At 49.2% G+C, this 26,964-nt stretch overlaps 10 protein-coding genes and 1 pseudogene across 11 annotated transcripts; 5 read left to right on the top strand and 6 right to left on the bottom strand.

Moving 5' to 3' along the window:
* Window positions 1–158: 158 nt before the first annotated feature.
* Window positions 159–821, top strand: MICPUCDRAFT_54935 (uncharacterized protein; the record flags this gene model as incomplete). Its single annotated transcript, XM_003064873.1, has 1 exon — window positions 159–821. The coding sequence occupies one exon, from the start codon at window positions 159–161 to the stop codon at window positions 819–821; it is 663 nt and encodes a 220-aa protein (XP_003064919.1).
* A 190-nt stretch (window positions 822–1,011) lies between these two features.
* On the top strand, window positions 1,012–1,996 carry MICPUCDRAFT_66097 (uncharacterized protein; the record flags this gene model as incomplete). Its single annotated transcript, XM_003064874.1, is given in 3 exon segments — window positions 1,012–1,943; window positions 1,945–1,968; window positions 1,970–1,996. Coding segments are annotated over 3 exon segments (291 nt in total). The 5' UTR covers window positions 1,012–1,703.
* Window positions 1,997–2,504: 508 nt separating this feature from the next.
* MICPUCDRAFT_66099 (uncharacterized protein) lies at window positions 2,505–3,967 on the bottom strand. The gene has a single exon (XM_003064924.1). The coding sequence runs from the start codon at window positions 3,781–3,783 to the stop codon at window positions 2,677–2,679; it is 1,107 nt and encodes a 368-aa protein (XP_003064970.1). The 5' UTR covers window positions 3,784–3,967; the 3' UTR covers window positions 2,505–2,676.
* Window positions 3,968–5,125: 1,158 nt separating this feature from the next.
* On the bottom strand, window positions 5,126–8,187 carry MICPUCDRAFT_66101 (uncharacterized protein). The gene has a single exon (XM_003064925.1). The coding sequence runs from the start codon at window positions 8,183–8,185 to the stop codon at window positions 6,224–6,226; it is 1,962 nt and encodes a 653-aa protein (XP_003064971.1). The 5' UTR covers window positions 8,186–8,187; the 3' UTR covers window positions 5,126–6,223.
* A 5,543-nt stretch (window positions 8,188–13,730) lies between these two features.
* On the bottom strand, window positions 13,731–14,538 carry MICPUCDRAFT_66102 (uncharacterized protein). Its single transcript, XM_003064926.1, has one exon. The coding sequence runs from the start codon at window positions 14,355–14,357 to the stop codon at window positions 13,860–13,862; it is 498 nt and encodes a 165-aa protein (XP_003064972.1). The 5' UTR covers window positions 14,358–14,538; the 3' UTR covers window positions 13,731–13,859.
* Window positions 14,539–14,862: 324 nt separating this feature from the next.
* Window positions 14,863–15,915, bottom strand: MICPUCDRAFT_54941 (uncharacterized protein; the record flags this gene model as incomplete). The annotated part of the gene is made up of 1 exon (XM_003064927.1): window positions 14,863–15,915. Exon 1 carries the CDS (start codon window positions 15,823–15,825, stop codon window positions 14,863–14,865), a length of 963 nt encoding a protein of 320 aa, XP_003064973.1. The 5' UTR covers window positions 15,826–15,915.
* Window positions 15,916–16,723: 808 nt separating this feature from the next.
* MICPUCDRAFT_54942 (uncharacterized protein) lies at window positions 16,724–19,005 on the top strand. Its single transcript, XM_003064875.1, has one exon. It carries the CDS (start codon window positions 16,935–16,937, stop codon window positions 18,498–18,500), a length of 1,566 nt encoding a protein of 521 aa, XP_003064921.1. The 5' UTR covers window positions 16,724–16,934; the 3' UTR covers window positions 18,501–19,005.
* Window positions 19,006–19,813: 808 nt separating this feature from the next.
* Window positions 19,814–20,740, bottom strand: MICPUCDRAFT_54944 (uncharacterized protein; the record flags this gene model as incomplete). Its single annotated transcript, XM_003064928.1, has 1 exon — window positions 19,814–20,740. One exon carries the CDS (start codon window positions 20,738–20,740, stop codon window positions 19,814–19,816), a length of 927 nt encoding a protein of 308 aa, XP_003064974.1.
* A 1,397-nt stretch (window positions 20,741–22,137) lies between these two features.
* MICPUCDRAFT_70795 lies at window positions 22,138–23,753 on the top strand (annotated as a pseudogene; the record flags this gene model as incomplete). Its single annotated transcript is given in 3 exon segments — window positions 22,138–22,629; window positions 22,638–23,610; window positions 23,634–23,753. Coding segments are annotated over 3 exon segments (1,512 nt in total).
* A 336-nt stretch (window positions 23,754–24,089) lies between these two features.
* MICPUCDRAFT_54947 (uncharacterized protein) lies at window positions 24,090–25,600 on the bottom strand. The gene has a single exon (XM_003064929.1). It carries the CDS (start codon window positions 25,023–25,025, stop codon window positions 24,798–24,800), a length of 228 nt encoding a protein of 75 aa, XP_003064975.1. The 5' UTR covers window positions 25,026–25,600; the 3' UTR covers window positions 24,090–24,797.
* An 88-nt stretch (window positions 25,601–25,688) lies between these two features.
* Window positions 25,689–26,841, top strand: MICPUCDRAFT_54949 (uncharacterized protein; the record flags this gene model as incomplete). The annotated part of the gene is made up of 2 exons (XM_003064876.1): window positions 25,689–26,533; window positions 26,601–26,841. The coding sequence occupies exons 1-2, from the start codon at window positions 26,469–26,471 to the stop codon at window positions 26,839–26,841; spliced, it is 306 nt and encodes a 101-aa protein (XP_003064922.1). The 5' UTR covers window positions 25,689–26,468.
* Window positions 26,842–26,964: the final 123 nt, after the last annotated feature.

The following is a 26,964-nucleotide window of genomic DNA, read 5'->3' on the forward strand; positions in this document are numbered from 1 at the left end:
GCGGCGGCGGCGGCGGCGGCGCATCGTCGTCGTGACCCGTCTATTGAATACTCAAGGTTTTAACGCTCGGGTTATGGGCTCATCGGGTCGCAAATGCTTATCATCAGCGTTGAAATTTCGACTTATGGGTTGAAAGTTTTCATCGCCCCAATGAAAAAATGAACTTTATTTCTCTTGGACGTGGCGACGGCGACCGGCGGTCGCGGCGGCGGGAGGTCCACACGTCGGTCGTTTTCCGGTGCAATCCGTTCCTCACGCGCGTCGAAGACCTGCGCGCATCGCGCACGTCGTTTCCGGCGTCACATACCGCCGTCGTCTTCCGCGCCGTTCCGTATGACTTTTTGGTCATGTACAATTTGCATTTTTTTAAAATTGCCGCGGAACGCGGCCACCTGGAGATGCTGCAGTGGGCGCGAGCGAACGGCGCTCCGTGGGACGAGAGGACTTGCGCCAAAGCCGCGAGAGGCGGCCACCTGGAGATGCTGCAGTGGGCGAAAGCGATGGGATGTCCGTGTGAAGGGTATGGATTATGTTTACTTCCCCCCTCCGACACGCCGGGGTTTGCTTCGCCACTTAGTGCCCCCTCACTTTTATCGTCTCTACCTACGTGTGTACCACGTAGTGTCCCCGCGCGGCACTCCGCCCCTCCCCCACATCTCCGCGCTTCCCGAGAAGCTACCCGGCAACCTCCTTGGCCAGCCATTTGCGCAACTCCTTTCCGCGCTCGTAGATCTTCTTACCCGTGCGCACCAGACTGGAGTGTTCGGGAGTCTTCACACCATGTGTGGGCTCGGGGGTACGAAGTCTCAACATATACCTAGAAATATATGGTGATCGTAACATGAAAGCCTCCTGAGTTTTGAACTCGCATATCAACAGTACCTTCGAAAGTACTTTCGTACTTTCGTACGAAAGTACGAAAGTACGAAAGTACGAAAGTACGAAAGTACGAAAGTACCTAGCAACCTACGAAGGTACTACGTACAATATCATACTGTAGCTAGACAAGCTATTATTATCGATAGATTTTTATTCTAGTTGACAGCTTATTACCTAGATAGATACCTACAGTACGTGTAATCGTGTATGATAAATGAACCGACACGTGTATTTTGTGCATGTGTTGAAACTCAGCACGGACACTTCATGTAGCAGTCCTGCCGCCCGTGAATGACGCGCGGTTTGTACAGGGATGCTAAGCTGATTGCAGCGTTCGAATCATTTCTTTTGAATAATCACCATGGCTCCCTCGAGATAATAGTATATGTACGTCTGACTCACCCATTCCGAAATAGAATGCTTTTTGGACCCTTCCGTGCTCACACTTTTACTTTTTTTTCCAGAATTGTGACTGCTCTTACACGCCAACCATCTGCGTCGAGTACGATCACGTTATTATATTTTTTACTTGACGTTTCAGTTGCGTTTGATATCTGAAATCCGTCGTAAATCCTTCTTTGCAGTTCATTTGCTGTCGTCTGTTCCCCAACTAGTGAACGTGCTCTTTAAATGCCCCCATTTTTCTTCGTCTGCTAGATCGTGCTGCACTGTCTGCGCTGGATAATATCTTCCGCACTCGCCCATCTCATTCGCCGATTGCGCATGGATTAAGGCGGTCATTTTCAGGTGATTTTGAGAGCACAGAGAGATTCGTGCACGTCAGGGTTGACTTAACACGACTTCTGTGTCATGGTGTCAGTCCTATGATATCTGAAATTAGGACACGGCATGAAGGTCAGCTCCTGCTACTTCATGGCACAGTAATTCGTGTGGGCATTGTTCAGTCACGCGATGCCAATCAACTCAACGAGTGCATAGAGTGTAAGCATCGTTTTTTCGTCGAGAGTGAAGCAGCAGATCTCCTTGCAACGTGCCCTTCAGCAAGTGTCTTATTTCAGCATGTCAACAGCAGCATTTCCACTTGCAATTGCACGACATTTTGCAAGGTTAGTTCTTCTCGTCCAAATTTGCGCGACTTTCAAGAGCTATACATTAAGGAGTCAGTTGGGCGAACCCGGCATTTGACGGGTGCATCTTGGTTGCTGCCTGACCTAAGAACTGGACGTTTGGATTTAGTTTCGCGCGAGCAGAAAAACTCAATCAGTGGTGAAAGCGAAAGGAATCAATTCAACTTGAAGATAATCGTAGAGAATGATCTTGTTGATAAATGCAGACCAGGAGACGATGTTTGCCTTGTTGTGGTCATCCAGTCGCGTTGGCAAAGAGCTACTTCTGACCAACGTGCCAGCTTTGTACTTGTTGGTCACGCAAAAGCTGTACATATCCTGAGCAAAACAAGCATTATTTCACACTCAGTACGGAAGTACGAAAGTACTTTCGTACGAAAGTACTGTACTTTGTACCTTCGAAGATAAAGTACGAAAGTACTTTCGTACGAAAGTACTTTCGAAAGTACGAATATTATAGGTGATGTCAAAGTGTGCACAGCTGCACACAGTTTCGCGACGGAGGCGTCAGAAGTTGCAAGAATGTCGCCACGGAGGCACAAGAAGTCGCCGAGAATATATGCTGAAGGTAATAACTTGCTTGCATGCATCAACAAATAAGTCGTTTGTCTCGCAGGCAACAGGAAAAAATAAGTTGTAGGCAGCTGAACGACGAGTCGTATCCGGTCACGAACCGTAGGCCACTTTCGCACCATTTGACCCCTAGAACTTACACCCAAAAATGAGCCGAAATACCCTGAGACCGTAGTTCATGGAATAAAATCAAGGAGTCAGACACAGAACCTCTGACTGAGGGTCCCCATGGGACGCGAAGCTCTTCTAGTAGGACATGGTGTTCAAAGTACAACTGATCGATCAGACCATGCAGCGCTTCGTTTGTCAAGATTTGATTAATTATGGAAAGCTCGACTTCAGGGTTGTCCACGTCGATTTTTAGTACAACAAGGTCTCCTGGTTCATAATTTTCGATTAACATCCTCAGAGGATTAAGTGCACTTGTTGGGTCCGTTTCAATCCCAGCGTTTATCCAGTGGTACGAAGCGAGCCACTCTGCTGGCAGAGACTCATACAACTCGGTAGCATTCCCCGGTGTAATTTCGTACGCATAGATGTGGTCAAAATAGAATCCAAATTTCTGGTATAGTTTGATCAACGAAAGTGTTGGCTGCTCGCCATCTGCGTGAAACACGAGCGACGCCCCCAAGTCAACGAAGACCGTGCGGGAATTCGCAGAGAGTCTCGAGCAAAGTGCAGGAAAATCGTGCACAAGGTATTTCGTGCTCATCAGGAGATTCCCATCGAAGCAAAACTCCGGGTGCCTCATCGGCGGCAATATTGGTTCTAAATATCCTGAAGACGTGCAAGACAGCGCACCGCTTTGAAATGTCTGGTTTAAACCTATAGCAGGTTGCAGTCTATTGCAAACTCGTCCACGATCTGCTGCACGATGTGTCCTTAGATCAGTCTTCAAGTCAAAACTTTCAAAACTGTCGGCCCAAGCGCTGTAACTTTTCAACTCTTCAGCAAACGCCGTCAATATATCGGCGATTTCGCTTGGAGGACTTTTCCAGACTTCGCAACCGCTGGCGTAATCGTCATTGAATAAAATATACCCGAAAGTTTTACGGCCATCCATGATATACTGCTCCAGTGCAGAAGGTCGATATGTCGTCTTCACGACCACGCGCAAATCAGGGGTGTTAATTTTAGAGCCGGTGCCTTGCCTGAAAAAAACGTATAAACATATCAAGCACGCGGCCAAAAAAGAGTAACCAAGAAACGTTCCACGTCTTACGAGTGAGCGAGTCGAACCCATGCTGTACAGATGATGAAGAAGTTTGGCTGTTTAAGAAAAGATAGCGTTCCAAGACTCGTGCAGCCAGGGTTGTTTCCATTGTCATAATATGTATTTTTTCCGTTCGTGAGTGTGAAACTGTGAATGTGTATCGTGTAAATAGACCCTAAATACTCATTTATTATTTACACTTTTTGGATACGTGAATTTAGTACTAAGGGAAATACTCGGTAAGTAGCTAAGTACTCAGGCCTCGGATTCTACTCGCCGGCACTATTTTAACTCAAAAATCGGCGGTTTAATTTTGCTCGACCCGCAAAAAAAGCATACTTATTTATTTACTCATGCGAAGGAACGTGTACGTGTACAACGTTGTACTCCGGATGGGTTAGAGCTCAGTCTTTTTGTAATCAGATACCTTCGTACAACGTTGTACTTGTTGTATGTAGTAGTAAATATAAAAGTGAGGAAAACATGAATTTATACTGCCGAAAAAAAGGCCCTCAACCCTAAATAAATAAGTACGAAAGTACTTGTACAACGTTGTACAAGTACCTTCGTATAAGAGGCGTGATTGGGCGTAATGAGGCGTGACGCTACTCTTCCTGATTATTTGGAAGACATTTTTGAAGAAACAACCAGTCGGAGAGATAAAATCTATTATCACGTCTTTGTTTATAAAGCTTCCGATTGTGAGTGGAAAACAAAAAGGAACTTATTAACATGTGTTGAGTATCGTATACCTCAAGAAGCCTTTGGTATCTATTTCGTCTATCAGAGACACAATTCTAATAATGTACTCGTTACGAGGCTGGGTAGAAGAGCCCTGACCCGAGGCGTGTCCAGGTCGATAGGTGACCGTTTGTCGACTGACCCCCAAAAACAGAGCGGATTTGGCATTTTCAGGGTGAGCTGAAGCTGTCGCCGCTTTCAAAAATACAATTCTCGATTATTTTTTATGAGATTTTTTAGTTTTTATTCACATCTCGAACCAGAAAGCCCATACGAGTACACAATAAAACTACTCTTAACGTATGGGGTCAGTCTGACAAAAAGGGGGTATTGATTCGGTCTCCCCCCGGGGGGTGGCGTTCGATTTCTCGACGGATTCGGGCTGTCGTCGCGGCGAAGAATGCATGATCGGTGCATGGTCGCGGGTCGCGCGGGAACGTACCAAACTCGTGTTCGCGGTCGGCCGGACAGGGCACACGCGGGGCCACCACGCCGCGCGGGGGGGGGGGGGGGGGGCACGCCGCGCGAAAGAACGCACGTATCGCGCTCTAGAGCGTGCGGGGCGCGCGCGGGAGTGGGACGCAGGGCGCGCGCGAAGTTTACAGCGAGTACGGCGCCGTACGAGTACGTGGGAAAAAACGGGGTCACTTTCACTCTACCCAGCCTCGTAACAACAAAAAGTTTTACAAGATTACGGACTTGCCTTCAATCAAATACTTTGTATGATTCTTCGTTTCTTTCTTCCGGGAAGACAGGCAACTTTTCAAGAAAGCAATTGTCCTTCCGCAAAAGCATCACCTTCGTCGGTAAAGCAACGTCCCTTTATCTTTCATTACATGAACCACAGGTCATAACAATCGCGGGGCGAGACACGTTATTACATTTTATTTGAATGTGCGCGCCAACCGTGACAGGATTTGGGCATTTCCCATGAACGAGCTTCACGAGACTTTGTAGCACCTCTGGATCTCCGTGAGCCCTGCGGAGTCGCGCTCAATACCGCCCGCGCCCTCTGCCGCCTCTTCTGCCACCCGGGGAGAACCCTCTTCTACCACCAGCCGGGAGAGAACCCGCCGCGACCGCCGGGAGAAGCCGTTGTCCCGGGCCCTACGCGCCCGGGGAACGACGCCGACGACGGCTTCGCGACTTTCGAGTGGTGGGCGACGGGCTTGTTCGAGGTTCTGCAAGTCCGAATGAAGTGGCACAACCTTCTGTACGACTTGACCACCCCGGACGAGATTGACCCGGAGCGCGGGGGCGTGTTGTACCGCGAGTGGCTCTCGCGGTAGGGTCCAATGTTCCTCGGTAGTTCGTACGCGTCATCATACTAGAGTACACAGCTACACACGCGTTTCCGGAGAAAAAAGCGGAAGGAGATCCGCCTCGCATTCGTATGGGCATTTCAGTTAGAGAGGGGCCTTCCGGAGATATTTTATCCGAAGACCGCGCGCTGCAGACTGACATAGCTCGTTCCAGACTACCTCGCGCACTTTGGAGCGCCGACGACGTACTCACCGCATTCGGAACAGTAACGGTCATCCCTCCTCCCTTCTTACCTTGCCTCTTGACGTTAAAATGGCGGCAAGCGTGCATTAGCTGAGTAAGACGGTCGTGTAGCAGGGAAAACTTTGGTTTTCGTGCACAGTTGAATCGAGAGAAATCATCAACACGACCACCGGTTTGCGTCAATTGGGCGAAGAAAGTCTTTTGAATTTTTGACTCTGGATGGTTAAAATCTGGAGTCTGTGATTGAATATCTGCATTTGTAAGAAGAACAATGTTTCTGTGCATAATTCCAAATCAACATATCATAAGGGTTGGCCAACGCAATCCTTTCATCCAGACCTCGATCATAGTTTCTTGGGTTGCCTGTATTTCTGTGTGATACGGAGATGTTCCACTCTGTAACACCAAAGTCGTCTTTGAGTTTCTCCAAACATCCGATCAAATTGTCACTGAAGCATACATAATTAACTTGTTGGAGTGTCTGGATTGCCAACTCTGTGTAGAGCCTCCAAATGGTACTCCCATTCTTCTGAAAATCCTCACGCTCAAGTAAAGTATCACTGGCTCTAAGATAGTTAAAAATATCCATCCTATTCCAATGTCTCACGCCAGCAAGTTGTCTTACAATGTCGTTGTCCATCCAAAACCAATTCCAGGGGGCGTTGCCCGGGGCTCTGCACTCTTGGTATATATGACTTCTCAAACATCGCCAATGAGACTGAGAATGACCATGATAGACAAAAGTAGACCGGATTCTTTCAACCGGATGTCTCAACACTGTGACGAATGTACATTTTCTGAATTCGTCCATCCGAAGTAGCTTTCCTGTCCAATGGCCAGAGATGACTCCTCTCGGAGGAGGCAGGGATTCGATCATGCCATAGTTATCAAGAGACTGAAATGTTGTGTAGTTTTGTATGCCTTTCCGCTGTGCTAAAGCCTTTTCAAAAGTCAGGAGATTTGCTCGAAATTCTGTACCAGCAGTTTTCGGAATATGGAGAAATACCACGCAAGGAACTTCATATGGCAGGCCAGCCAAGTCTGGCTTTAATAAACGGTCTTTGCGCCGTCCAGAGCGCTTTTTCATTGGGTTTGCAGATGTCGCTCTGCTTGCAAAGATATTAATCATGATGGCAAAATATGATTGGAACATTGATATACCAGTGTAATGAAGTCCATCAGTGCAAGCTTCAGGATTGTTCTTCATTAATGTGTGAAAATCAACAACATGTGCCACACTGTCAAACGAGCTAGAAGCTACTGATAACTTATGTGCATACTCTGGCTGCAGTCTTGATTCCAAAACACCATCTTTCAATTTTTCCGCGATTATAGGGCCATTAGTTCGGTAGAATAGCATGGTTTCGGGGAACGCTCGGGACAAGTAGTCCAAATTACGCTGAACATTCGCCTGCCATCTGATGTTGAACTGCTCATCAAACCAGGATACATTGTCTGCCCCATAATTTGTTTGCTTACTCCATTCGTTTGCAAGGTCCCAAACGCCAAAATGAATTGATATGATGTCTGGCTCCCTCTCGCATTTTTCTACTAATGAAGTCGTGACTTCCTGAAGGTGACGAGAAATAGTATAGTCCCAAGTGAATTTGGAGTTTCCACCACTATCATCTTGTCGGCATGATCTGAAATACGGGGGATCTTTTTGTGATCCACATACCAGTGAGTATACAAGAAGGTATTCATCTTGACCGATCCCAACGCCGCCACATGCTTCAAAGCCCGAAAGTAATTCGAAACCAGATAGATGTAGACGCTCACAGGCGGTTGTGTACATAGCGTGAGTCAAAGAATCCCCTAAGAATAATATAAAAAGAGGGTATGAACTGTAAAGCAATAAATCAATGGGCACCCAAGGACCCGGGAATCCTGGGACCCACGCGTCCCCTTCCCACGAGCCTACCCCAGATTTCAAGTGCCGAACATATCCGGGTTCATGGTTGCGCGGAGAGCCTCTGCCACCCCCCCTAAAAAGTTGGTCCAAATCGCTTTGCCAACCCACATAATAAGTGGTTTGGAATAATATTACCGGTAAAGCCACTATGGCCGCCGTCATGAACCACTTTAAATTGGGAGATTTCTGCAAACCTAGAAACTCAGGCACGTCTAGAATCCATGATCGAGGTCTGCAGGAAAGCATTGAGTTTGCCGACCATAGGGATCTCATACCTTCGAAGGTAGATGTTATGCCTCAAACGAAGGGTTATTATTCTATCTATCTACTCTATAAACTTCGAATATCCGAGCGAATACTCACCAATATTATTCAAGTACGTGTACGTGTACAGCAGGGGATAACTTTCTAAAATTTCGACACTAAATAAATACGAAGGTACATGAGTACTACAACGTAGTTTGTACGAAAGTACTTTTGATGTATATAAGTACTTAGTGAGTACGAAGGTAGTCAGTCAGCCAAGAAATGAATAAATAAGTATAAATACTTTATAAGTAACTATTTTTTCCAATACGAGGAAAACATGAATTTACCGCGGAAAAAAAGACCCTGAACCCTAAATAAATAAGTACGAAAGGTACGAAGCAGACCCTGTTACTCAAAGGTATTTGAGTAGTGAATACTTGAATAGATACTGAGTAGATACTCGAAAATCGTGTATCTATTTATTTACGCAAATTTTTATTATTTTGCTGAATGTATTTATTTTATCTACTCGCCGTAGGCGACGAAAAATACAAAGTATCTATCTATCTACTCAACGTATTTGTAGGTTTTGAACGAATGTTTTTCCCCGTGAGAAAGCAAAAGAAAAAGTCACAGTCTAATAAGTGCAAAATACTCAAGTACTTCCGTACTTCCGGAAGTACTCAAGAGTATTTATCTACTCAAACATGCCAAGTGCAAAATACTCAAGAGTATTTATCTACTCAAAAATGCCAAGTGCAAAATACTCAAGAGTATTATCTACAACTCAAACTTCGAAATATCCGAATACTCACCAGTATCTATCTACTCAAAAATACTTGTGACTAAATACTCAATACCTACTCACTTGGAATATTTCTTTGAGTAACAGGGTCTGGTACGAAGGTACAACGTTGTACCTTCGTACAAGTACAACGTAGTATTACAAGAGGCGTGATTGTGCGTACACTTCGTCGTCGTCGCCGTCGACAAGACCGCGGTGACGCTACTCTTCCTGATTATTTGGAAGACATTTTTGAAGAAACTGTTAAGCGAGCGTGCTTTCGTGTGTTATAAACAAGTGAGCGAGTGATGCCTAGCCGCGTCTCTAGCTACGTGGCACCCTCTGATGTGTATCTCCGCGCGCCAATCGCAGCGCGCTAGGGCATGCGAGACCGCGGTCGGGCGACCCGCGCTCGCGCTGGTGCTTCGACACCAACGCGCTCGCGCTGGTGCTTCGACACCAACGCGCTATACGAGAGGGCGAGGAGTTTATTTCTCAACACACCCTCTGAAATCCGAGCTCAAACGAAGTTGTACAGCAGGTCACACACCTTGCGGTGCAAGTCCGCGCACAGCGCCTTCGTGAATAAGTCCGCGACGTTCTGTGCCGAAGGTACGTAGAACAGCTCGACCTTTTTCTCGGAGATGTACTGGCGGACGAAGTGGTAACGGACGTCGACGTGTTTTGTAAGCTTGTTGTTCAGTTCCTTCTCTGCGATGTAGCCAGCGCCTTTGTTGTCGATGTAAATTGCGGTGGGTTTCTTTAGCGCGACAACGTTCTTCAGTAAATTATTGACGTAGATGACCTCGCGCGTGGCATCTGACAACGCCATATACTCGGCTTCAACTGATGAGAGCGCCATTGTGACTTGCTTCTTGCAGAGCCAGGAGATGAGGCAGCCGTGGAGAAACACGACGTTCCCGGAGAAAGATTTTCGGTCGTGTCTGTCCGACGCCCAGTCGCTGTCGGAGTAGCACTTGAGCTCGAGGGCTTTGGGGATGTCATCGCCGTTGCGATGGTACGTTAACTCACGATCCGCCGTAGTCACGAGGTAGCGGAGTATCCGTTTCGCGGCCCGAAAGTGCTGAACGTCGAAACTCGCTGAGAAACGGCTGAGGTAAATGACCGCGAACACGATGTCCGGGCGCGTGCAGCGCGCGACCCACAGTAACGCGCCGATCAGGCTTCGGAAGGGCACGTTGAGGTCGCATTCCTTCGCGGGGTGTAGCTCGATGTCTTTTTCCATCGGCGTTTGCATCGGCGCGCAGTCACGCAGACCGTGCGCGTCGGCGAGGTCGAGGATGAAACGCTTCTGCGAGACGGGACACGGAGTTGCGCGACCAAGTGACGCCCATCTGCAACACGGTGCTCGGTTCACCTAGGACAGTGACCGTAAAGCGCTTCTTGAACGCGTTGATGAACTTCTCCGTCCATTTCGGGTCACTGGAGGCGATGAAATAGTCGTCCACGTACGTGACCACGAGGGCCAGAAGTCCTTCCGTCGAGATGAAGAACATGCACGGGTCGATCGGCGACTTCGACAGCCTTCGGTCGAACTGGAGGATGAACTTCTCTTGGAGTCGATGCCAATCCCGAGCAGCATGTTTCAGGCCGTAGATGGACTTGACCGCGCGGCCGTACTGGAAGCCGCCGATGTGGAACCCCTTCGGGAGCTTGATGTAGACCTCGACCTCGAGCGTCGCGTTGAGGAAGGCGGTTTGTACGTTGAGGTGAACCGCGGTGAGCTTGAGTAGCATCACCAGTGCCAGGAAGATGCGAAACGTCGTGAGTTGGCTCACGGGGGCATACGTTTCGTCGAAGTCGACGCCGTATACCTGCGTAAATCCGCGTGCGACCAGTCGGGCCTTGTACTTGTCCAAGGTCCCATCGGCAAGACGTTTGCGTTTGAACACCCACCGGGTGTCGACAATGTTCGCGTCGGCCGGGATCCCCGCCTTGTCGCACGGGGCGATGACGCCGTTCTTGATGTACGACTCGGTCTCCGCGTCGACGGCAGCTTGCCAGTCGTCGGCGTCCGGGTAAGACAACGCGTGCTGGTACGACGTCGGGTCGACGTACGCGCGCGTGTCGCTGGAGATGGCCGCGACGAGTAAGTCAACCGGAGCTAGTCGCTCATCACAAGAATCGTGACAACAGGCTCCCGCGGGGGCAGGCGACACGGTGTGAAACGTCACGTGTGCCTTCCACAGCTCCCGGGGTGCCAGGACGCCGTCGGTGTAAGCGACGCCGTATGGGGTCCTGGACGCGCGTCCCAAGGCGTGGGAGCAGACGTACGCGGACACCTCATCCTTGGACTTGCGGTTAGGGCGCGCGGAGACGCGCTCGAACAAGGGGTAGTGCACGTTCTGGACCGTGTCCCGTCGGCATTTGGACAAGTAGTCGACCAATAGCTTGACGTGTTTGCCGACGTCGGCGCAATCGGGGTGGAGGAATGCCCGAAGGTAGACCCACACACCCTCTGGACCCGAGGACGCCGTCTTGATCAGCAGGAGCGCGTGCCGTTTGTCGTCCCCCACGTCGTAGAAGACGAGGTGGCGGAGGAGTGAACGCGCTGCCGGCGCGGCATCGGCCGAAGACAGTGAGGGAGGCGCGACTGTAACTTCGAGCGCTTCCAGCGTCGGCGGCGCAGTGGCGGTCGCGTCCGTGAGTACCTGGCTGAGCTCGTCGGTTGCCTCGGAGTACCGCGTCATTCCGGAGGAGACGACCTTGACCGTGGAGTCCATGAGGATGAAAGCCGCTGAGCTGTCCTCGTCGTGCCCGACGTAGACCCCTCGCGTTGCATTCGGGTCAAGTTTCGACGCCCGTAGTTGTTCATCGAGGTGAACGTACGCGGGACAGCCGAAGACGCGGAGGTGCGCGAGGGACGGCTGCGTCCCGAACACCACCTCGTGCGGCGAGCACATCTCGAGCGTCGAGTGCGGGCGGCGGCGCTGCAAGTACGCGGCGTGAAGCATCGCGAGGTCCCAACGCGTGCGTGGGAACCGAGGCGCGGACGCAAGTAACGCCCGTGTAATTTGCTCCAAGGTACGCCAGTACCTTTCCGCGACCGCGGCGTTGAAGTGCACGTACGGGGCCGTGAATTCTTGACGAATGCCGAGCGCCTCGCAGACGTTGACGACGTCCCCGCCGCGGTAGACCGCGTCGTTGTCCGTCCTGAGGACGATTCCAGCGATTTTATGGCCGAGCTGCCCGACGTAAGTGACGTATTCGGAGAAACGCGCACCAGCCTGATCGCGCGACGCCATCAGATACACTTTCGTGTAGCGCGACGTGGCGCACGTGAACTGTATGACGTATCTGTATCCGTCCGGGGTCGTGTGCGGCACTGGACCGAAGATGTCGGACAGGATGAGCTGGAACGGGCCGCCCAACTCAAGCGCCTTCGTTGACGGCAAGCCCGGAGGGCGCGTCGACTTCGATAAGCGGCAAGGAACGCAATGCGCGAAGTGCGCCGCGTCCGTGGAGAACTTCAGGCCGTGCTCGTACGTCGAGAGCGATCGGGCAGCGCGTTCACCGGGGTGTCCGAGGCGCATATGGAACAACGCCGCGTCGGACATGCGGAGCGGCGTGTCCGCGCCCTTGAAGAGGACTTGAACGGGCCACGGCGTCCCCTTGACGAAGAAACGGTTCGCACCGCCTTCGTCGCCGGCAGGTTCAAGCGACGCGGTGCTGTAAAGCCCGCGGGCGGGGGTGGTGAAGATCTTCGCCCCGGTCTCGTACTCGTGAAGGACGGCGAAGTGCAATGTGAGCGGCCACCAGTCCGCCGTGGTCCATTTCGGAACGACGAGGACGATCCGCGTGTTCGACGCATCAAAATCTGCGAGTGCCTTGTCGAGCGTTCGGCGAAGAAAGCCGTGTTCGTACACGGGATTGCCGTAAAAATCGCCGCCAGCCCACGTCTGCGTGAATGCGTTCTTGCGTTCGTCGAACCCCTCTGATGTGTATCTCCGCGCGCCAATCGCAGCGCGCTAGGGCATGCGAGACCGCGGTCGGGCGACCCGCAATCGCGCTGGTGCTTCGACACCAACGCGCTCGCGCTGGTGCTTCGACACCAACGCGCTATATACGAGAGGGCGAGGAGTTTATTTTTCTCAACAGAAACAACCAATCGGAGAGATAAAATCTATTATCACGTCTTTGTTTATAGCTTCCGAATGTGAATGAAAAACAAAAAGGAACTTATTAGAGGGTTTTAGTAGCAAAATCGGGTCTAAAATCGGGTGGAAAATCGGGTCACCCCACCCGATTTTAGACCCGATTTTGCAACGACCCACCCGAATTCGGGTGAACCCACCCGATTTTAAAACCGGGTGGGTCAAAATCGGGTCTAAAATCGGGTGGGTACGAAACCTGAAATGACGGTTTAAATCGTCGCGTTTAAATCGTCAATGATGAGAGAGGAGAACTTTTTTTGTTGAAAGTTGCGTCCGGCCCTGTTCGAGCGCTGATTACGTCGTGATCATCACAGCGAGCGGTGCAATATTTTTGCATGGGTCGACGCATCGTGGTGTTTCGAGTAAATTCTTTGCGGACGACGTCGGCGTTCGTGACGCTCCCGCGACTCCAGCAGCGCGCGAACGCCCGCGGGTACCCCTTTCAAACGACCGAAGGAGACCCCACCCGATTTTAGACCCGAATTTCGAAACGGGGTTTTAGTTGCAAAATCGGGTCTAAAATCGTTTGGCAAAATAGGGTGGGGTGACCCGATTTTCCACCCGATTTTAGACCCGATTTTGGCGCAACTAAAATCCACAATTAACATGTGTTGAGTATCGTACTGTATTCCTCAAGAAGCCTACGGTATCTATTTCGTCTATCAGAGACACAATTCTAATAATGTACACGTACTCGTTAACAATAAAAAGTTTTACAAGATTACGGACTTGCCTTCAATCAAATACTTTGTATGATTCTCAGTTTCTTTCTTCCGGGGAAGACAGGCAACTTTTCAAGTAAGCAATTGTCCTTCCGCAAAAGCATCACTTTCGTCGGTAAAGCAACGTCCCTTTTTCTTTCATTACATGAACCACAGGTCATAACAATCGCGGGGCGAGACACGTTATTACATTTTATTTGAATGTGCGCGCCAACCGGGCTTGTTCGAGGTTCTGCAAGTCCGAATGAAGTGGCACAACCTTCTGTACGACTTGACCACCCCGGACGAGATTGACCCGGAGCGCGGGGGCGTGTTGTACCGCAAGTGGCTCTCGCGGTAGGGTCCAATGTTCCTCGGTAGTTCGTACGCGTCATCATACTAGAGTACACAGCTACACACGCGTTTCCGGAGAAAAAAGCGGAAGGAGATCCGCCTCGCATTCGTATGGGCATTTCAGTCAGAGAGGGGCCTTCCGGAGATATTTTATCCGAAGACCGCGCGCTGCAGACTGACATACCCAAACGATTCTCAATGAGAAGCTCGTTCCAGACTACCTCGCGCACTTTGGAGCGCCGACGACGTACTCACCGCATTCGGAACAGTAACGGTCATCCCTCCTCCCTTCTTACCTTGCCTCTTGACGTTAAAATAGCGGCAAGCGTGCAGTAGTTGTCCTTTTGCATCTGGACTCTGTTGGTGGCAACCTTGTACACCTGAAGTTGGTGGCCGCGGCGGGGGCGGTGGCGGAGGCGGCGTCCATCATCGTGTGTCACCCGCCTGGGTTGGCCCGCTTGGGTTTAGTTTTTTTCTATCTCCGATCCGATGACGCCTCTGACTATTTGCCTGTGGTATCGCTCGCGGGCCACGGGCCTCGGATAGTAATTGCCCATACGGCGTCAAAAATCGCTTAAAATTTTTCACCATTAAAAATCCGAAAATCCGGGTACAGTAGCACCGCAGTCAAGGACTATCGCGTCATTACTCAAGCATTCGTCTTGTAAAGCTTGAGCACATGCAGATTCACGTGGTCAATATCAAGTTTGAGGCGTCCTCATCGTCGGTTGCTACATAATCACAGTAGGTGCAGAGCTCTTCAGGGTGAGGTGGCGACTCCAACCTTTTAATATTCGAATGTTCATCCCTCTGCCCATAGACATTGAATTCGACAACAAACAAGGAGTGATAGAGTGCCAGTGTGTCGACAAAGGCCTTGCGCTCAACTTCAGTTGGATGACGATGTCCAATATGCATGGAGATGAACAACGTTGGACGGACAGTCAAGGTTTGAAGCAAGGTATGAAGTGCAGGTACAACGACTTGCTCGAAACCTTCAGTATCGATCTTTATGAAAACTTTGCTGTTCTGAGGAACTCCAAAATCTTGAAATAGCTTGCTTGCCGCTCTACATTGCACTGAGTCAGTATTTGCATCGAGCAAAACACCATTGTTACTCAAAACATTGGTCATTGAAGCTGAATCGCCTGGTTGAGCGTATCCACGCATCGACGCACTCTCTTCACGTGAAGATACACAGGAGTGAAAGACAGATATAGGGAGAGAAGGATTCAACTCTGCGTTCTTTAGCAAGATCTGATAGGCCACAAAATCGGGCTCGAGTGCTATCACGCGTTTCGCACGTGTTGCGGCATAGATAGGTGTCACACCGATCCAGGCTCCAAAATCGATTACTGTTGTGGCATCGTCGATGAAGGACGCGAATATCCGAAAAGTAGATGGCTCCCAAGATTTTGAAGCACGCTCCCAAATCCCGTCATTTCCCGCGGTTAAAAAAGAGCACACACGAGCCCTAGCTCCGTCAAAGAAAGAGACAACCTTAGAACCACAATTTGTAGAATCGTTGAAACGATTTTTGCTTTCGTGTGACGGCCGAACGATTGAGTCAGGTATCTGACGCAGTTGGGCAAACCAAACGAAACCAAATACCAAGATAAAGATCAAGGAGCAACGAGTAAACTTGCGCATCGTTGTTGAACGCACGTCAGACTAGAGATTTTGGTGTGCCTTCCGAAGAGGGGTACCGAAGGCGAAGACCGAAGACGACGGAGTGGAATTCTTAACCGAAAACGAAATAGAACATACAGATATCTTCGATTCGTTTAATAATAAATGTCTATTACGTGTACAGTACACGTACCTGTACGGAAGTACTTTCGTACGAAAGTACTTTCGTACGAAATAAAGTACTTCCGTACTACCTTCGTAGCTTGCATATTGTATGTAGGTAGCTAGGTACGTTCGTTATTACGAAAGTACCTTCGTAGATTTAGTAGGGCAGATAGAAAGTACCTTCGTAGATTTTATCTTCGAAGGTACGTAGCTAGCTAGCTACGTACCTTCGTAGGTGTTTGTAGCTTTTTTATTTGTACTTTTATTGTACGTACTTCCGTACTTCCGTACTTTATTTACGTGTACTTTCGTAGTTACTAAAGTACGCCTTATGGCGTGCCTTAGCGTGTTAAAGTTTATAGTTGACAAGTGAAGTGAGCTACCTAGACCCCAGAGTTTATCTCAGAGTTACTACCTTCGTACGAAAGTACTATTCACTACACGTACATTTTTGTACTTTCGAAAGTACACGTGTACATAGGCTACATACAGTATCGACACGTGTGTAGCTGTGTACCTTCGAAGGTAGCTGTGTAGTTTGTAGAGGCTGTAGACTGTGTACAACGTTGTAGTGTGTACCTTCGAAGGTACGAAAGTAGCTATCATTTAAATACCTTCGTATTGAAAAAAAAATATAACTCTAGCTATCGCACGTGTACACGTACAGTACACGTACAACGTACATAAACTATTCTTGTATGTGTGTTGTAAAAATAGTTTGGAGCCAGTCATAATTTTTATCCATATGTGTGGTCTAAAATAGGACTGAGACAGGTGTCATAAACAGAGGATCGGGTCGCTACGCTCCGGTTGCTGCCCCAGTAAGTAATTAAGGCATGTCATTAAGGCTACAGTAGATTGTACCTTCGTAAGTAATTACTGACTTATTTTTCACCGTTCCTCCGGAGTGCCGTAGTTGGTTTATACGAAGGTATCTGCTTCATGTGAGACATTCCCTTGCAACAATGCGCTTGTCGTTTTTGGCGGAGTGGAAGTGCTTTGACGCGTTTGCTTTAAAGTACGCGTCGTTCGCAGTATGCACGTTTATCTTGATAACTTTCACGTGGCAGGAATTGCACTCTATCTTACAGCCACAAAGAGTACAACTGCCGAAGAAGTGCAGTGCGCCTTGCTGCCGACAACATCTCGTTTCCGTGCTACCGAGTGCGGCTTCGTCGCTGGTAGACGTGCGCACGAGACCTTGTCGAAAGTCTTGGGGTTTCGCGAACGGCGCTGTTCAAGCACGTTTTCCAGCTGAGCGAGGGAAGACGTGTCAAGAGGTCGTGACCTCTGGTGCCGACTCAATCGCGTGCCGCGAATCGCCACAGTCCCACTCAGATAGGGCTCATCAATGTAAACTGAGTGGCGTGTGCACGTCCACTTCATCAACTTGTCTCAGACATCTCTGTGCACAGCTTTTGAGCAGAGAAGCCGGTTTCGCTCGAAACTCAAACAGAAACTTTAAGGGCATTTCCACTCCCGACTTGAACGAAACGTTAGAAGTACTCATCGAGAACACTCACGTTCGTGCTTATCTTAACTCTGTGAACGCTTTTCGTGATCGAGAGAGTTATTCCGTTCTTCTGAATGCCTTAAACGTCTCTATGGAAAATTTGTTGGGGCAGAAACTTCCGAATTCTGAGATATATGCCCTTGGCATACTGACTTGTTCTGCTGCTGCGATGGCTGCGATCCCTTTTGACGAGGACATGAAATTACTGATACCAGCTCTTGATCAAGCAGACAAAAATTTAAAGCGTGACGCAGAATTGCACGATATGAGTGCACCATTGTTAGCCGTGACCTACAGTAACAAACTCAACCCCGGCCTCGACCTTTTGATCGAAAGCTCACAGTTGCATGACGTTCCTATTCACGTACTCGGTTGGGGTGAAAAGCATCCACAGCCGGCTCAAAAGTTAAAGGCAACCCTGAAATTCCTCTCGAGAATTGATCCTAGCACAACTGTACTATTCGTTGATGCTTTCGACTCGATCATAGTGAAGGACAGTTACGAAATCTTACGACGCTTCAAGGAGTTCAACTCGTCATCACTTATCTTTGGGGCGGAAAATAACTGCTTCCCTCTGTCTTATCCATATTTCAATCTCGGTTATGACTTCTGTGGCGATGAGAACTACATATTGAAGCATAAGGGCTATCCCTCATATTTGAATTCGGGCCAGTGGATCGGCAAAGCAGGAGTTGCACGTAGACTATTTTCGCACTATATGCTCCTTGTTGGCGAGGACCTTGCCGAAACATTCACTGGTACCGATCAGTACGCGATGGAGCTCATGCGCATGACGAAAGCGTGGAATATAGAGGTCGATCACGAAGCTCGACTGTTCCAGGTCGGTTTAAGTTACTCAGACGAACAAATTGCGTCCGGAGACACGGCGGTATGGCACTTCAATGGACAGAAACCCCGAGCGCGCACCTGGGGCTCGAAGCATGTTCATGAGCTCTGCGTGAACATCAAAGCACGTGATGAGCTTGGCGGGGCATCCGTGCACGTGCACGCGGCTTGATCATATAGTGTACTCGGCAGGGAGTGCTCGCAACTTAAATATGTACCAAAGTATAAACTGTCATATAAGACAGTTTCCACAGGTATGAATTCGTGATTCCCTGGGAACGAGAAGGTTTTTTCCAAGGAAATCGATTTATTGTAGAACGATGCCGTTGGATGGCTAGTTTATGCAATTTAATCTTGGGCCTCAGCAAATAATGGCTCAACGAATAAGAGATCGGTGCATTACGCGCTAGTATACACACTACCTTCGAAGGTACACAGCAACGCAGCAGTCACACATGGGCGGCAAGATTTAATATCCCGGGAAAACCTCGAACCTGGTATGGCTACCTGTTATGGCTACCTTGGCGCAAGTGCAAGGATGATTCAGATCTGCCCAAAAGATCGATGATGAGGCGCGAAGAGGAACTCTGGGTTATCACAGTCCAGACACGACAACTTTCGCTCACGATAATTGAGGGCATGATAGAACTTGGAAATATAGCGACGTTACTCTCGTTAATCGGAACTTCCAACTCCTTATATTTAGAGTAGTTGTAAAAGCAGACGCCGGCGAAAGCCAACACATATTTCATGATCTGCAGCCAAGCGATAGGTGCGTCGGAAAGGACACTAGATAGATAAATCAGTATCCAGTCCTTAACCGGTCCGGCCACGTTCTTCGTCAGGGCCGAAGTTTTTCCGAAGAGCAGGTTAAAACTGAGAAGTTCAAGTCCGAAGACGAGCACTGCGTTGGATCCAAGAACAGCAAAGTCTCTGAAGTGCTCATACATCATCTGCTTCAGTACTCCGGCTTAAACTTTGCGATTCTTCAAGTTACGTGTGCTTCTTCAAGTTGTTGGGCAGGTCGCCGGTAGTTTACGCGCCCAACCCCGCGGGGGAACATCAGGAGTAGGCAGCTCAAAACGTAACGCGACAGAGAATTTCTCACCATTTGTTTTGCCGAACTTATTATGACCACGTATTTGTAGTGGTGGCGTTCATATCAGTCATCATATTTACATTAAGAGGCTATTTTATTTTGACCTACAAACCGCTGACGTACAGTGGTGGTAAAATAGTATAGTAGATAGCCAGACAAAGGTCTGAATGAGGTGTCGTACTTCAAAATGGACGTTGTCCATGATAGTCCACATGCACTGCTTCTATCCTTCATATGGATGGGTTTGAAGAGAACATGCAAACCTACAAGCTCTTCTCCGCGATTCAAAGAACACTGCGGTGCTTTAGTGGTTGGTCTAGAGTCTATCCTCTTGCAGAGCATCGTCACAAAAAGAACCTCTAAAGATTCATAACTGCACACAAATGTCACTGTGAAGGTTGTAAGCTTCGTGGAATATAATTGAGTGTCAACGGAGTTCTTATAAAGACAGCCGACTTGGCCGAGGAGCACTGCGCATTCTCCACGACCTCATTAATATATTGTGAATCTTCGCGACCTAAAAAATCCTCTGAGAAAGGTTTCGCTTTGACAAGACTTGTGCGAACAGAGAGGTGCCCATGATGTATATCAGGGAGAAGCCATTCTCTCTGAGGTTGAAATAAAGCTTTATCAATACTCCGCGAGCGAAGACTATTAATATTGCACAGTTCTTTTGCAGAAATTAGGTCGAATGACACAGTGTCTTCCGTTGCGATTGTCTTCTCTTTGGTATAGGAATGCAGTACTATAAGAGCTGCGGAATACAATCTGAAAGTATTTTCAATCAATTCAATCCTCCGAGGATGCATAAGATCGCCGTCGGCGTCGAAAAACGAGACGTATTCTGTGACAGCCTCTCGAGCTGCCCTGTTTCGGTTCGCGCCTACTGAACCCCTCTCAGTAGTCGATACAATACGAAGTGGTATTTGCCCCAAAGACCGTTTGAACATCGACTGCAACCTCATGCCCTCGAATGTAGTTGACTCAGATAAACCAATTATTACTTCGTAGGGAGGGGTGCTCTGTTCACTGATACTCTGAAGTGTCTCGCGAAACACGGCTCCGCTGTTTTTCAACAAATCTTTCGGAAGCGCGGGGATGCAAAGCGTAACACGTCCTTTCACCGAATTCTTGTGATGAACTGGCACCGTTACACGTCCTTTCACCGAATTATTGTAATGAACCGAAACCGCCCGCCCGGCGAAATATATTATTGTCAAGAGCGCGCCTATCACGAAAGCGAAACGGATACTTGCACTTTGGCTACTATTCCCAAAACGTGCTAGCCTTGATGCGTGTACTCGGGCGGCCATGGCCTGCAAGATTTCTATATAGACCGGTCACCGGAGTTGCGAGGGATAACTTCCCGGTAACTTCGTCAGTGTAAGTCCCGCTTGTAAATAATAACCCGGAAAGCTCTGAGGCTATCGAAAAGGACTAAAGAAGATGAGAAACGACAACACGTTACGAAGACGCGGAAACGTATCATTACACGTATTTCCGTAGTTTTGCCCGGACGGGTTAGAGCTCAGTTTCTTGCGTAATTCACTCTACAACTAGGGCTACACGCTACACAGCAGACCCTGTTACTCAAAGAAATATTCCAAGTGAATATATAGATAGTCTAATGAGTATTTAGTCTAGTTACATGTATTTTTGAGTAGATGGATATTGGTGAGTATTCGGATATTCGAAGTTTGAGTACGTGTACAGCTGTACACGTACTGTACGCTGTAGATAAATACTCTTGAGTATGGCCACGATAACTAAAACTTGAGGTCAGTGCAACCCACCCACCCTTTTTTTGCGAAATTTGGCAATTGTAAATCGCAATCTATTTAAAAAAAAATCCCACCCTCCCAGCTCTCCGCAGGAGAAAAAAAAATCGTAATATATTTGTGTAAAATGCTACATATTTCATAAGAAATCCCGCTCCCCATCGTATGTAGTTCCAGTCTGTCTTCAAAATATTTTAATATAAATATATATATTGAAACTAATACCCCACCCATCCTGCGGAAATATTCACGATTTTACTGTTCATGTTACAATGTATGTGTTGTTTTATTGAATACTGTACGAGTACCGATGGTACTTCCGTACAGTACGTTGTTCGAAGCCAATAAAGCCGTTCGTTCTAGCCCTACAATAAATGCTCGTTGTTATGCCGTAAAATAATTTTGCACTTGGCATTTTTGAGTTGATAAATACTCTTGAGTATTTTGCACTTGCCATGTTTGAGTAGATATTGTAGCTACCTTCGCGAAGGTAGCTAGCTAGCTAGCTAGACAGTAGACAGCTACCTTCGTAGACACTAGACAGCTAGACAGTAGACACCAGGGGTTATAACTTTTAATAGTAAATAAATAATGAGATAAAGTAAAAGTTTACTTAGTTTTTCGAAAGGCGAAGACTTTTGCGGGTCGAGCGAAATTAGACCGTCAATTGTCAGTTAAAACTGCGGTACCTTGAAATATTTATTTATTTGACTTTTTTTCCGGCAGTCGTGTATCTACACGTACTTTTAGTGTCGAATATATTTACCTTCGTATTTACTATTCTATCAAAAGTTATCCCCGTGCACGTACGTGTACGTGTACACGTACACGTACTGTAAATTAAGAGCGCTCATCAGAGTGCTTTTCCCCAAGTCATCTTGGAAAAGAAGCGAAACACAGAAATTTCCGCCATAGCAAGAGTGTGGACTGTGGAGCCGCGATATATCCAATCCCACCTTCAAGAAGCCTGCGTATGACGTGATCGCAATCATCAAACTCGACGGCATGCTGCGTTATAGAAACGACGCGTGGTCCTTCGTCGCGCGCGCGAGCGTGGACTACTGCGAAGAGCTCGCGCGCGGCGACGACGACGACGCGCGTCGGCTTCTCGACGACGACCGAGGAGGCGGCGAACGACCGAACGCGGACGACTTCGACGTCCGCGCGACCGCGCTGCTGTTCATCTTCCCCGCGATCGCGGGTCTGTTATTCGGATGGGACATCGGAAGCACGTCCGGGGCGCTGCAGTCGCTGACGGACCCAAACACCGCGGGGTTGGGCTGGTACGCGTTGGATCCGTTCCAGAGAGGTTTAGTCGTCTCGACGTCGCTAGCTGGCGCGCTCGTGGCGTCCGCGACGGCGGCGCTAAAGCTCGGGGATAAGCTCGGGAGCCGCAAGGAGCTGCAACTCGCGGCGCTTCTATACGCTGGAGGGGCGCTGGTGCAGGGTGGGGCGATTTCATTAGAAACGCTCGTGTTGGGACGGTTTATGTACACGGCCTCGGGATCGGGTTCGCGATGCACGGCGCGCCGTTGTACATCGCGGAAACCGCGCCGACGAAAGTCAGAGGGCTGCAGCTCTCCCTGAAAGAGTGCTTTATCGTGGGCGGGATCTTGCTCGGGTACGCGGGAGGGTATCTCATCGAGGGCGAGGAAGGCGGGTGGCGGGTGCTGCTCTCGTCCTCCGTCGCGCTGTCCGACGTGTTGTCGCTCGGGTTGTTGAAGCTGCCGGATTCGCCGCGGCGGTCGCTGCAGAGAGGCGGCGACGCGAACGACGCGCGCGTGGCGCTGAAGATCTTGAGAGGAGATAAGGCAACGCCCGGGACGATCGACGCGGAGATGCGCGCTGTGACCGCCGCCTCGGAAAAGTCCGGCGTCGGCGGCGTCGGCGGCGTCGGCGAGCTCCTGAGGAAGAAGAACGTTCGGCCGCTGTTCGTCGGCCTCTCCGTCGTCTTGTTCCAGCAAACCACCGGGCAGCCGAGCGTGTTGTACTACGCCGAGCAGGTGTTCATCGCCGCGGGGTTCGACGCGTCCGAGGGCGCGGGCGTCAGCGTCATCTTGGGCGTCTTCAAGCTCGTCATGACCGGGTTCGCGGTGAAGTACGTCGACAGCGTCGGACGGCGGCCGCTGCTCCTCAGCGGCGTCGCGGCGATGACGCTCGCGACCGTCGCGTTGGGCGCGTGCTCGGACGCGCTCGCGACCGGTGACCCCGCCGACAGTCTGAACACCGCGCGTCTGTCCGTCCTCGCGATCTTCGCGTACGTCGGCGCTTATCAGGTGTCTTTCGGTCCGATCGCGTGGCTGCTCACGGGGGAGATTTTCCCTCAGCGCGTGCGATCCGCCGCGGTGGGCACCGCGACGTTGACGAACTTCGCGTCCAACTACATCGTGGCGCTGTACCTTCCACGATGATCGCGTCGTACGGTCAGGCGGGGACGTACTACGTCTTCAGCGTCATGGGCGTGATCGCGCTGGCTTCTATTTATCTGTCTGTCCCGGAGACGAAAGGGAAGTCGCTGGAGGAGGTCGAGGTGGAGATGACGCGGTGACGCACGACGACAGATCGGAAGAGACTTAAGTCCTAGCTTTCTGTTTGCATCTTCTTGGGTGCTTGTATCAGCATGGGGGGTGTGATGGGAATACAAACTGCTCTGATGTATTACCTCGATTTTCGCAAGCCATACTACCAGTTTATGACAATTCACGGAGACCTCTGGTCAATAGATTTGAGGGCAATCGAGGAAGTTGCTTCATTCGAAAGAGAGCTTGTAATAAAAAAAGTATGGTTGCCAGAATATGATTTACAGGCGTACAGTACTTCAGTTTTATGCTGCAGAGAACGGAATTATCAGCAAGTCTTTTGCACGAGCTCTTGCCGTACAGCTTTGGCTTTGCGTGCGGTAACTTTAAGTACCCGATCCCTCTCAAAAATTTTCACGCGACAGTCGACCCTCGCAGTCCACGGTATCTTCAATGCCCCTTGCATGCCGGCGTAGAAATGCCTCGAGAAGTAGGTGCTATATCGTTCACTGCTCCTACTTTCAAAAACTTTTTCTTTGATGGCAATCTTGACTTCTCATTTGTGTCCGACTTGCAAGCGCGACTTTGGTTTAAGGAGTGGTTTTATGGAGCCTACCAACCTATGCGGTCAAGAGTGCCAGATTTTGGGATGACCTACGCTATTGTGCACGTGTGAGTTCATATACTGGCTGAAGTATCTGGGAAAGGTCGTGCTAGAGAGCTTACTTCTCTTTGTACACAAGCCCTATCAGAGCGTTCATACTCCTACTTATTCTCTTGCCTTGAAGTACATAAGTACGACCAGCTGCAAATATTTAGACAACCCCCACTGATTCATTTTCGACCTACGTTGTACCTAACGTCTACGTTCTTTGGTTTTGTGAGGCGAGGTTGAGGCGAATCCGTGGATCAGATCAGTTGGCGGAGTGCGGCGGACATGCAGGGTGAAGTTGATAAGAGGTTGCACTACCTCATTCTGCTGCTGCTTTCGTATGAAGGTAGTGTCGTAGTAACATATAGCCCAGACAAATTAAGCGCCAGCGCCGAACTTTCAAGTTAAAAAGTTTAAACCTTCACAAAATGCGTGCTGTGATAACCAGCACGCATGACCCTCTGGATGAAAGACGCCGATAAATATGAGCACGCGAAGCTTCCAAACCACGAACTAATGAAAACAAAAGTGCTATCGTTACAACGCGCTGGATGTATACTGAGCTGCTCTTCCAAACCGGTTCCACCAACTTGAGACGCCGGACCAAGATAAACACAAGAGCACTATAGAAACCAATCACGGTGCGCATTCTGGAGGGAACCCAAAGCTGCTAAATACGAACGTATTGTACAAGACGACACCAGTGCTGAGTCCACTCCACAGAGTTATGTAGTCATACGACCTTCTTGCACGAAGAAGAGAAACAACAACGCGCAGATATAAAGTGGCCAGGATTACTAAGAGAAGTCGCTAGAAGCGGCTAGTTACGCCCACCAGGAAATGTGATTTCAGTTCTTTTTCGGCACACGTAACTCACTATGATCATGGAGTCAGCATATTGTAAGGGCCCGGTGAACTCTGTTTTCATGTACGTCACTCCGCCGTGCTCTGTGCAGGCTAAGCAGCTTCCCACGACGCTGATTCTTCTTGGAGTTGGCAGGTCACCGTCCGAGCAGCTCGCGAAGATGAAGTCCAGTAGGTCAAAATGCAGTGATGCAAACTGGGTATCGTCAGCTTCTTTTTCCATGTTGATGTATTTATTCGGCATGTGGTGTATACCACTGTTCTTCCAGGTACGAACAGGGATTACGAGGCGTTTGCTCTTTTGTAAAGTCATCCCGCTTGCAACGGTTGGATTGAACTCTCCGTGCACATCAGTCGGATCAATCCAGGACGTCTCATTTGCAAAGTGTCGCAGATCCATGCTCGTAAGCATGTATCCTCGGCCAGCTGCGTCGTGACCTGACGCGAAAAATAACATGTCATTCACTGTAAAAATGAAACCCGAACGCATCCTATAGCTTGCAAACTTTTCTCCACCAAATATCTCATAGTCAAAAAATGTTGGGTACATCGAGTGAGATAACGCCTCCGTGATTTTTAGCGTATCTACAAAGTATTCGATGTTTTTACAGCTGTAGCTCACATCATCCTCCTGTACCAGGAAATAGTCAAAGTTGTCGCGTTGCTGCAAAAAATATTCTCTGTGGCGGATAGCCAAGTCACCTGCGGTTCCGAAAGCATTTTTTGGGAGTTTTCGTCTGGAATAAAACTTAACACTATGGCTGAGTGCAGCTGGGTGTCTCTTGCAGGTGCGAAAACGAGAAGAAATGCCTTCCAGCAACTTTGGTCGCAAGTCTTCGTACGAAATTAGCACGACGTGAACGACATAACCGTGCTCGCATACTTCTGCAAAATTGTCAAGAAGTTTATCTAAATACTTCAGGTGTTGACCAACGACACTCTCAGTCGTTACCGCTGCAAGGATACTGGGATTTCGTGGCGGCAGGCTATATTTGCGGACAGCTTGTTTACGCTCAATATTCAAACTGTCTAGACAAAGTAAGATAAAGCTGACTGATAACACGATGACGTCACGCTTCAAAAGCAGTCGAGGACAGTGCATAGAGCACGATGGACGAACGCCAAACGAGCTTCCCCCTCTTTTTTTAGGCCGCTGCTACAAGCAAGCAGGTAGTAAGAAACCCGAATACGCGCACATGAACGCGCGCTCTTACTGGGTTCATACGAAATGAAATATGAGCGGATTCGACATATAGAAGTTTACCTTATTTTCACCCTGTATGGTGAAATGAAGTTAATCGTGACCTCAACTTTTTATTCGCACGCGGTCTATTAATATTGTAACGTTGTATGTACGAAGGTACGAAAGTACTTTCGTACGAAAGTACGAAAGTACGAAAGTACCTTCGAAGGTACTTTCGTACGAAAGTACTTTCGTACTTTCGAAAGTAGAGGGTTTTAGTTGCAAAATCAAAATCGGGTCTAAAATCGGGTCTAAAATCGGGTGGGNCATACACCCGCCCGCGGACGTACACGAGATCCTCACCGAGCGCGACGCGGATGGGACGCTCGCGAAGTGCGTGTGGGAGAACATCGTGTGAGCGTCGGAAGCGATGACTGGACTGCCGATGAGAGAGCAAAGAGAGTGTGGGGGAGTGCGCGCGCGCGCGTGGATGCGCGCGTTCGCACGGCGACGACGACGAAGACGACGGATGTGATGCGAC

This window comes from Micromonas pusilla (assembly GCF_000151265.4).
Source record: "Micromonas pusilla CCMP1545 genomic scaffold MICPUCscaffold_19, whole genome shotgun sequence".
Classification (NCBI taxonomy): Eukaryota; Viridiplantae; Chlorophyta; class Mamiellophyceae; order Mamiellales; family Mamiellaceae; genus Micromonas; species Micromonas pusilla.

Excerpts from the sequence above, each read along its gene's own strand:
- MICPUCDRAFT_66099 (XM_003064924.1), bottom strand. The coding sequence starts at position 3,783 with ATGGGTTCGACTCGCTCACTCGTAAGACGTGGAACGTTTCTTGGTTAC.
- MICPUCDRAFT_66101 (XM_003064925.1), bottom strand. The coding sequence starts at position 8,185 with ATGAGATCCCTATGGTCGGCAAACTCAATGCTTTCCTGCAGACCTCGA.
- MICPUCDRAFT_66102 (XM_003064926.1), bottom strand. The coding sequence starts at position 14,357 with ATGTCAGTCTGCAGCGCGCGGTCTTCGGATAAAATATCTCCGGAAGGC.
- MICPUCDRAFT_54942 (XM_003064875.1), top strand. The coding sequence starts at position 16,935 with ATGCGCTTGTCGTTTTTGGCGGAGTGGAAGTGCTTTGACGCGTTTGCT.
- MICPUCDRAFT_54947 (XM_003064929.1), bottom strand. The coding sequence starts at position 25,025 with ATGCGCACCGTGATTGGTTTCTATAGTGCTCTTGTGTTTATCTTGGTC.